This window comes from Magallana gigas, chromosome 3 (genome assembly GCF_963853765.1).
Source record: "Magallana gigas chromosome 3, xbMagGiga1.1, whole genome shotgun sequence".
In the NCBI taxonomy this organism is placed as follows: Eukaryota; Metazoa; Mollusca; class Bivalvia; order Ostreida; family Ostreidae; genus Magallana; species Magallana gigas.
Genome location: NC_088855.1, coordinates 32,999,745 through 33,010,865, shown reverse-complemented (window position 1 = coordinate 33,010,865; position 11,121 = coordinate 32,999,745). Strand labels below are relative to the sequence as shown.

At 30.8% G+C, this 11,121-nt stretch overlaps 1 protein-coding gene across 1 annotated transcript; it reads right to left on the bottom strand.

Moving 5' to 3' along the window:
• Window positions 1-855: 855 nt before the first annotated feature.
• Window positions 856-10,586, bottom strand: LOC105337326 (serine protease inhibitor dipetalogastin). Its single transcript, XM_066079359.1, has 9 exons — window positions 10,486-10,586; window positions 9,723-9,906; window positions 7,697-7,816; window positions 7,062-7,187; window positions 5,036-5,155; window positions 2,571-2,690; window positions 2,209-2,328; window positions 1,687-1,744; window positions 856-945 (listed from the first exon to the last, which is right to left on the bottom strand). The coding sequence occupies exons 2-8, from the start codon at window positions 9,902-9,904 to the stop codon at window positions 1,702-1,704; spliced, it is 831 nt and encodes a 276-aa protein (XP_065935431.1). The 5' UTR covers window positions 9,905-9,906; window positions 10,486-10,586; the 3' UTR covers window positions 856-945; window positions 1,687-1,701.
• Window positions 10,587-11,121: the final 535 nt, after the last annotated feature.

The window sequence follows — 11,121 nt, the reverse complement described above, 5'->3', positions numbered from 1 at the left end:
CATAGGAGTTGCTACAACGTAAATTTATTTTTGTAAATTAATGAGGCCCCTTGTGGGGTTATTTGACATATTGATGTCTGTTCATTTTCAAATGAACCAAAATTGGTAAACCATTAATATATTATCGAGAAAGTGACGATGTGTTCCGTGTTAGAGAGTCCCTGTAACCTCGTATACCATGATGACCGTAGTCGGATGAAGATCTTGTAGTTTTCAGCACGTGTCAATTACTGTCAATCAAAGTCCACGTGGTACAAATAAACGATAAAAGGTTATTCCGGTTTGTACGACCCTTGAATTTCCGGAGCTCATAATTACGTTAATTAGGTATATAAAAGAGATTTTTATGTATTTCAACTATTACAATCAACGTTATTTCTTATTCCCTAACGATACAATATGTAAATCTGAAGTTATTCACACATGTGTTTTCAGCTGTACTGTCTCTTTAATGAACTGAGCACAGTACATGCACATGTATTACGTTAAAAGGCAAGAAAAACATACGAAAGAAATACACTGTATGTATCATGATAATTATTCATACGTATTCATACGTAAAAATTGATTTATTTAAACTGGCTCGACGAGGGTTCAGTTTTGTCAGTAGATATGCTACATGTATAACGCACTTAGAAATATTACGCACTTTGAAAACAAATCAAAGTGCGTTAGATTTAGGATCAAGTCAACTCACTTTGAGTAAAATTCATTTTTTTCACAGTGCATAAATATAGTCGATATTTACGCACTATGAAAAAAATATTGTACAGGGTCCAGTCGAAATTGTTAAGACCCTCAAATACTATAAATAATTGTTTTAACCTAGTTTACAAAATTCAGTAGATACATGTATATATTTAAATTATTTAATAAATTAAAAAAAGAAAAGAAAAAACAACATAGAAATCCAACAGGTTCATTTTCATCAGTATTGAGCAGGACCTGTAAAAAAAAAAAAGAATAAATATAGATAAATAAAATTATAATGATTGTCTTGTAAAAAATAATAAATAAATAATTATATAAAATAAAGACTCTCCAGATAAGTAGTTCTTCAAAATGGCGATATTTTCCAATAAGTCAAAATATGAAGATCACAACATTTATACATGTAGAGCTCTATTATCATAAAAAATAATGTGTCTTAAGGTAGTCAATGTATAACGACCACATTTTGTACCAATTAAATGAATGGTCCGATATTCTTAATAACATTTTGAAGCTGTTATCAAATACTCCGACAAAGGAATTTTCAAAATTTTGATTATTGCCCAATAAACTGTACCTTGAATTTTACATTGAACTTCAAGGACAACGCATTCTTTAATTTAGATATTGTAAAAAGTAACTTGAAATTCATACAAATCTCTTGGAGAGTATTTGCTTAACAAACTTTTTCTTTATCAAAATAGGAAATAAAATGAATCATTTACCGCAGATATTTTGAAAAAAATTAAAATTTTCTTATTTCCATCATGGAAAGACATCTCCTCAAACAATTTCAAGATACAAAACGACGGGCTACTTGTATGATGTCATTCATGTGAATTTGGTTCATTTCACTTTCATTGTTATCTAACAATACCTATTCAAATAATTCAAAATGATTCAATATTGTTCAATATCTCTTCATTATACACTGAATACGTTAACCGATAATTCTAGGCGCATAGCCTCTCTTACCATCATTGATTTTCCTTATTCCTGCAAACATTCACCGTCTGACACAACGATGACACCCCTGTTATCAAAAAACATGTGTTATATACATTGCATAATTACATACATGTAAACATTGCAATGACTCTCTGATATATATATATATATATAGAGAGAGAGAGAGAGAGAGAGAGAGAGAGAGAGAGAGAGAGAGAGAGAGTCATTGCAAATTTTATAAAAAAAATTGCATTCCACCTATCCTATCACGAATAGATAGGTCAAATCTTTAATTTTGTCTTGTTGTCTTGTCCGATCTCTATGTCGACTGGTTAGTTATCACGATGAATGATATGGCAAGTAGATGAGAGTAACGCCAAATTAGCATGTGTTGAATAAGGAATAACTGCTAGATTTTGTGAGTTTATGACTAAGATAACTCGGTTATACAAGGTATCGTTTCAAAGTTGCACTGGTTTGATTTTTAAGATGAAAATAAGCAAAATAAAATGGACATTCTATCAATGGACCAGATGACGTCACACTTACAGACAGTCAGCGTCACATTGTGTTCCGTACGTCTTGCCGTCTCCGCCACAGACCGGTTTGTACTGGTGAGGGCAGTTACAAGAGTTCGGACATTCTCCTTTGGAAAAGATTTTGACGCCCCTGGGAAAAAGAATATCACCATGAATTTTCAAATAAAATGTGGCATGATTCCTTATTTTATAAAAACAACTCAAAGTATTGTTGAATAATAAGTCTATAAGCATAGGTCAATGTTCAGTTATGTAGATTCAATACATTAATTTTTAGGTTATAATTTCGGCTAAATAAATCTTCATTTTTTTTGATAGACAGTTTCTTACGCCAAAGACATTTGGCGAGACAAAAGAGCCAACACAACTTACGCGCATTCAGCATAGCAAGTGTTGTCATACGTCTCTCCATCGGCCCCACACACGGGGCTGTACTTGTAAGAACACTTGCAGGACTTTCTGCAGGCTCCGGTGTGTTGAACTATGACTCTCCTATACAGAACAACGTGATAAACTATGGTTACTTTACCTTCATTCCATTAAATGGAAATAGTTTCCAAAAATACCCAACCGTTTGAATTGTGAATGTTTAATCATATAATATATTTTATTAACAACAGTAATTATTTCGGTTTTATTTTAACATCTTTATCATTGTTTAATTAACTTTGTCTTTCTCTTTAATTACAATAAAATATATTACATTATTATCATTTACACGTACTACTTATTATTTAAAAGGCTAACAAATCATGTTTAATAAGCTGAAAAACAAAATGGATGATTTAATGCAGAAAATTATTACCAAACATGCAGAAAGAGTATATTAAAAATATTGTAAATGTCACCAGAAAGAGCAACAAACTCCATGCAAGCATAAGAAAACTCAAAACTATACATGAAACTCAATCTTTTACACTTTTAAACTAAAAAGAATCAGTATTTGATCGAATATCTTAAAATATACATGTACATCTTTCTCAGGTTACAGGTAGAAAAGGAAAGAACAGTTACTACAAGTCATGCAGAAGACTTAAGTTTCTTAGAATGCTTTGGAATCCGACTTACCGACCGGTGTCTTGTTCTCTTTAATTTTATTCGGTTTCAAAAGGTCATTTCAGCATATTGTAGAATTGAAATTATAAATTATCATAAGGATAGAAAAGTGTATTTGTTAAATTGAATCTCAACTGCTTCGATGTATTTTGTTATCATGCCACTGTCGTTTCAACTTTACGATAAAACTATACTCTGTCCCAAGATATCATTGATTCACATTTTACTTAATTACTCGATATATTTATACAAACGATGTTCATTCAAAAGTGTAACAAAAAATTCCAAGATTTCTCAGTTGAAACCCCCGGTAGCTTATCAGGTCTCGATACACGGCTAAAAAATGAGTGATGACTACGGGGATTTTGTATTGTAGCAAGCTCGGATGATAACGTCGAAAAATTGCACGAGGTATTCCGAGTGACCTCCAAATGAAGAAGATGTGTAATCTTCCCCCATTATTAATCTCCGTTAGAACCTGAGATTTTTTTCGAGTGAAAAATGATAAGGTGTCAATGAAGATATTTTACCTTACATCGAGTTTAATTTCACTTTATTCACAGGTATGTATATTGTTTTTTTTATTAAAAATCGTCCAAATGTGCTGCATATATATATTTAGGAACAGACTATACATGTAGTATCTTTTAATGTCATGTACAATTTATTTCTCATTAACCTAAATTGTAATGGACCCTAGCATCCAAAGAAGTACAAACAAAGATCAAGCCAGCTAATGGCGTGCCTACACATACATGTGTTTACCATTTTCAATTTGAATGGAAACATAGACTCGAGACTGAAAGTAATTTTCACTTGAAACTTGCAAAGCAATAACCGTGGATTTGGTAAATTAGTATAATCTAATAAATTATATTTTGATATATATAAGTTTATCCATGAAATATCATACTCTACTGTACGATCGTTCAATAATAGTTCTCGTTTGTGTGTATTTTTGTACATGTAAACCAGTTAACTTAAAGGTTGTGGTAAATTCCAAACTTATATATCATTACTAGAATAAGAACGTCTATGAGTTGTACTAACAGAAGAGTAATAGAATCATTCATTATTACGAGTGTAGGATAGTAAAATTCCACTGAGGGGACAAGATTCACGGTCTAGGACGAGGCTCTGCCGAGTCCTAGACGGTGAATCTTGGCCCCGAGGTGGAATTTCACTATCCCACGCGAGTATGTAATGAATGATTATTTTTCTCGCATTATTCTACATAAAAACTGATGTTTGACAACTTTCTATTTTGACGTTTAAAAGTGTACTTTCGGTTTATCCCGCCGCGCACTACAAATAGTGCAAGTGAAGACGAGATCATACGACAATATTTTCAATGAAAATATGATTGAATTGTAGTCATCTAAACAAAATAATGACTTATAGATGAGCTAATTCCATCATTTATCATTTTCTTGCAGCATACGATTTTTGTTTACATTTAAGAGCGGTGTAGTAATACTCAGTGTAAGACAGAAAAGTTTCACACTGCTGTCTCACACTGGACAAACCGATCTCACACCAGTGATTATGCGAGAACAATAGATCTAGATCTATTTAGTACACGTAGCATTAGCAGAAGGATTCGAAGTTGAATATGTAGTAGTAGTACTTATATGTATGTTTAAAATTTTTAACACGATTTCAAAGATTTTTGATTTTTTTTTCTACGCTCCAGGAGCAAATCTTCGATACTTTTTGTGTTTGAAGATTTCGGATAAACAAAAATGAACAAAAATAAAATTCTGTGACAAATTGCAACTTACGCACAGTCAGCCTCGCATTCGTTACTGTAGGTTTTGTCGTCTGATCCACAAACTGGTTCATAGTTTTCGGGACACGTGCACTTAGTGTGGCACGGGCCAGTATGTACTACTGACACACGACTGTAAATAGAAAATTCATATATCGTTATAGTATCCAGAAACGTACTTTTGTTTTGTACGGACCAGTTATGTTTTATTGTAAATTGTGAGTCAAATATCGCCAAAGTACACAAAGACATGCTTTGGTGTAGAAAGGGTTATAATGTATTATAATTTATGACACACTACTGTAAATGAATTATTTAAAATCTTATATCACTATAGTATAAAGTTTTTAAACGGACTGTAGTGAACTTTTAAGTGTTAAAATTGTTACAGCATACCTCATTTAAAAAGTAAAACAAGAATCTTGCTTGGCAAATAAGGTGCTAGTAATCATCTGTGTCCCAAGAAATGGGCATTTTGACAACCCCTAACGATGGCTTGCTATGCTCTTTTTGATTTATGATCTTCAAATTTTTTATGTTCAGTTGCAGACCTTGTTATTATAGTATGGGTCCATCAGTTCCAAATGTTAAGAATACTGTTTTTCTCAGAAGGCAAAATCAATCCAGGCAGGAAATTCGAATGTGTATTTACGGTAGTAATAATTTTGATTTATTATTTTTCATTGAAAATAAAAGGGTAAATGGCCATTTTGCCATGCCAATGGTCGCTAATTATGTCGCAACAAGATCCATCAAAATTGAACCAGCAGCTATTAATTGATTGATTATTTTAATTGAAAATATATGGGTAAATGACCTCAAAAATATAAATGAGATATAATATAATGATATTGACCTTTTAAAACATCAATAATGTGATGTTTTCCAACCAGTGTGTTTGAGCGAAAAACAATAAAAGTAAAATTTGGCCATATCTTTTTTTCTTGAATGTAAATTAACAAATGACTTTGAATATCTTATTCGAAAAGTTAGAGCTATCATATCATTATTTTTTCATCATTTTTACTTGGATTAGGAACAATATTTGTCTTAAGAAACTTTACAATAATCTGTTCCATTCTTTTCTTTTTGTTATCTCAAGCAAAGAGTAAACGGAATCCCTAACCATTACCAAATTATTAAATATTTGAAATGTATATATTAACGCTATTTCAATGTTTTAATTAGTGAAAGATTTAGGCGTTGTATTTTTACATCAAACACCGATGGAACATACGTTTTGTTGGTTTTAATATTTACGAATAATTTGGATGCATGGCATATCATTGTCAGAAACCCACGGCAAGTCTTACATAACCCCCGAGTGACGATTGGCCAACTGGCTGAACATTTATCGTTCTAACGAATATTTATCATTCTGCTCCCACCAATGAGTATCTTTGGAGGCTTGAAAACAAAGATATTTTCTGTACAAAATCATTTGCTTCAATAAGCATGCATACGTGGTTGATGGGATTTTTTTCTCAAAAGTGTGAAGGAGGCAAAGACGATCGGATCGAGTAAGATTAATATTCATGAGAAAGGAAAAAATATTCAGCAAGTTTGATCTAATCGGCAAGTGTTTGCAATCTTGTTCTTGGGTTTATGATGATGGTTTGTTTTCAGACAGATTAATGCATTTATATATGCAACAGATGAAAGTTCTTCAAAATCATTTGAGCATGTGCTACATTAAAAGATAACAAGCAGATAATTATAAATTTGTTACATATTTATGACAATTTATTACTTTGTGATGTTACTGAATTTGAAAAACATGTTTATTTCTTAGTTATGAAAATAAATTGTTGGGAAAGATGTATCAACTACAAAATTGCGACTGAAATGTACATGGATGTTCTATTATTTATTTTGTATTATATACATGTTCTTTGTTATAACACGTCACTGTACTAAATCTTTACTTAATACTTACTTACCTTAAAACTAAAATATAGAGTTGTTAAAGTTTAGTATATAGTTCTGTTGTAATTGACTTAGAATTGAGATTATCATTAACATAATACTGAATGTCTTACTATTCACATTCGGCGCTACACCAGCTTGAGTAGGTCCTTCCGTCATCCCCACACACGGGGGCGTACGATGTGGTCAGACAGCGGCAGGACTTACGGCATTTCCCCGTGTGTAGCACCTTAGTACCCCTGTAGAAAATCAACAGCATGTATCATAAAAATGACAAAAGATTATTGTTAATTAGTACCTTTGTAAAACATGGATAGAGTTATTTAATTATAAAGAATGATTAAAGATAATATAAGATTTTGTTGTTGAAATTATACTTCATTAAAAACTATATATTACTTAAATTGTGCATATTCTGTGTATTTGATTTGTACAATTTTATTGACAGTTGTTTAATTGTTTTATTGATTTATGATGTAAGCTATTCAAACTTGTTTCTAATCCTTTTGTATATGTTGTATACAATAAAATATATTCAGTTCAATCAAAGGTTATATATATATATATATATATATATATATATATATATATATATATATATATATATATATCTGTTTTTGCCAATAAACAAAACGGAAAGCACAGGCACCCAAAATGCAAAATAACCTTACACAAACAAGTGCTGAACAACGATGTAAGCATTAAAGGTTTATGTTCTTAAAGTATCAAGTTTCGCCAATCAACTTACGCACAAGTCGCCTCGCATTCATTGTCATAAGTTTTTCCATTCTTGCCACACACGGGCTCATTTGTGTTAGGACAAACACATCCTTTAGAACATGGCCCGTCGTATAACTTTTTTACTGATCTGGAACGAAAATAGCATTCTAATGAAGTTTGTATTAGAATAGTAATTGCTTTGATTTTCATTTGTCCTCGAGGAGGACATATTTCATAGTGTATTGACAATCGAATCATATATTATGGAATGACAAGTAACAAACGAATGAATTTAAATAGCTATTTCTATATTTCGTGGTGAAACTGGAAATTCGAACAAATCCGGTCGCAACTTTTAAATTATCACTAACAACCAAAACTATTAACCTTTTGATTTTTGTCTTCATAAGCAACGAAGATAAAACATCGTTTTAAAATAATTAAAATGCACCTTCCCTAATTATATTTGCACCTACAGCAAGAACAAAGGAAATGAGGTTAATTTGAAATCATTTTCTCAAGTGCAGAAATATGATGAATAACCGCCAGCCTGGAGAATGAATAAGACAACTTTAATCTGAACTTTTTCAACTTTCTAAAGACGTTCATTCTTAAAAATTGCGTATTTAGTTCAGCGATACTAATGGCTTAATTTTAAATATATATGATCGTGCACCGCTCGGAAAATGGATTTCGCAGATCGAGAGTTCAAACCCCGTTCGTTGTGGAGTTAAAGCGCAAGTAACTTAAAGATGAATGCATTCGACTAAGATACTATTACGGTGTAAGCGTTTTCTGCCCTGAAATTTTCCATGTAAAGTAAATGTACCGTTTTCCCTATACTTCTTTTAGTTCTACGGCATTTGCTAACAAATGTGTAAATTATTTAGTTATGTCTTCTTAATTTTAATTTTATAAGCATTATGTCAAAATCTTGAATACTGAATTTTACATGTGAACTATTCTAAATTTTTCAGTTATTAACTTTGGTTTTGATTACTTTAGAAAACAAATATTATAACAATATCAAAATTAAAGATTTTTTTAATGCTTAATAGGTTTTTTTTTCAATCTTTACAACATAATGATGTGGAAAATCATACTGCGTATGAAAATGGCATGCCACGTCAGTTCATGCAACAATTTCTGAGAGTAATCGAAAAAAATTAATCCATCATTTCTTTCATAATTTTGTAGCAATAATCATTCATAATAAATACGTATTAAATTTTACAACTGAAATGTTAAAATATGAATTTTAAAAGATCAGATTTATTGAAAATGACAAATAGGTGTTCGTTGTCACTCTTAGTCACACACATCATGGCGAGTTTTGTTTTATGAGCTTTAAAATGGGGTGATTGAAGATACATCATCATTTATATAAATTATAAAATCGTGATTTAAAAAAAAATTGACTACAAAGACTTGGTTGTGGAATAGAAAATGAAGTGATTGTTTTCCCCCCATTATTTCAGGAATATAATGGGCATTATTTTCATTTCAAGAAAAGATATTGTCGTTCACTTATTTGCCAATTTGCATCTGTCAATAAGGATATGACTAAACATCACCATTATAATAATTATGTAAAATGTTTAAATGGCACTTTATTATAAATAACATTTGCTTAAACAGAAAACGGAAGGTCATTGTTGTTCGAGTTAAAGTACATACATCTGAAAAAACTCAGCAGTTATTTGATTTTTGTTATAAATTTTACTCTTGATGAAGATAAATAATTTGAACCAAAAATAAGCATGTGAATGAGTAAATAACTGAATCAGATAGGAAATGTGCATTTTAAAAAAAGGACATTTGTTTCTTTTTAAGTATAAATAAAAAATTAAACTCTCTCATCGGAATAGTCAATAAATATGGTCTTACACGTAAGTAAAAAAAAAAAAAAAAAAAAGGAATATGAGAACTTAATCAGTACTTGATAATAGCTAATAGGAAAAATTAAAGTTGTTTTTTTTTTTTAGAATTTATTTCTTCTGTCATACAGCGTTTGTTAGATGTCTTGAAAATTCTTATAGAAAAATTGGTCTAACCTTTTACAGTCCAGAAGACATGGGTTGTTATACGTGTTCCCATCCGTTCCACAGATAGGCTCGTAATTCCACGGACAGGTACACTTTGGGGGTGGAGGTGGAGGGGGTATTGGAAGAAAAAGCGCAGAAGCAGTGGTCACGGATACAACGTAAATACAGATATCTCTCATTTTCAGCAGCATCTCTGTAAGTATGAAATTATTTCTATCAGTTTGTTATTAACATGTGTCACAACAGTTACCTGTTGCACTGTAGGCAATCATTCATATTACTTTTTTATTACGCAGTTTTTATTCTTGCTAAATTGAGTTGACTTCAGTAGTTTATGGCATTATTAATAATTCATAAACGGTTAATTTGTTTCATAGCCAGAAGTTCTAGGATTCTATTTTTAAGATATAATTTTTTCATTGATGTCGTCTAAAAGAACTTACTTTCGATAGTTTGCAAAATTGGTGGCTTTTATTCTATCGTATGTTATGAAATCAAATACATGTATGATCTGAACAATACATACTAGCATACGATTAAGTAAAAAAAAATGTTATTTTAATGAATTGCATAAATTTTGTTAATTTCTTGGCAGTGTATACAAGTGACCTAGTTTGTTTTCATCAATTTTTGTTTAAGTTTAATAGATTAACATTTTTTTCTCGTCAAATAAATAAATGAATGAAATATTAATTTTTGTATTCTTTTAAGTTCATACCTTGCTCTTTTAAAAGTAAGACGAGGAGTTCTGATTAAAATAAATTGAAATTACCTTTGATTAAATTCCTGGTGTTATTCAATTCAACAGTCCGATTTATATAGGTTTGGGAATGAGGATTGCGCTTGCTTATATTGAGCAAAAACAAATTATGATGAATGTCCTATTGTATTTTATATTGGTTCCCAATTCCTCACCTTGTTATGTAAATTTTGTAACAAAGCCTAAGGGAAATAAAATGAAATGATTTTTTATACTCAAAAGGTAACATATGCAGGAAAGCTACGGATTAACATATTGATGTTTAAACTGATATTTCAAATATAAATATTCGCTTATCTCGAGGACAGGTCACTAGTTGATCAAAAAAAATTAATTAAACCTTTTCATGATAAATGGTGTATTACTCTTAAGCATGTAACGAAAACTAACTATAGTTTGGCAAAGCTTTTGATTATGGGTACTTGCATATTGAATATTGTACATATTTTAATGCAATAAAAAAAGAAAACAAAACAAACATTGTGTTAAATAAAGAAAAGATAATACCCCTTCCAAGAAAATCGAACGACCACACCCCCCCCCCCCCCAAAAAAAAAAATAAAAATAAATAACTAATCAGTGTATCTATATCTGTCTAATAAACTATGTACAGAAAGAGTTTATATCTTTCATAACTTTCATGTGAAT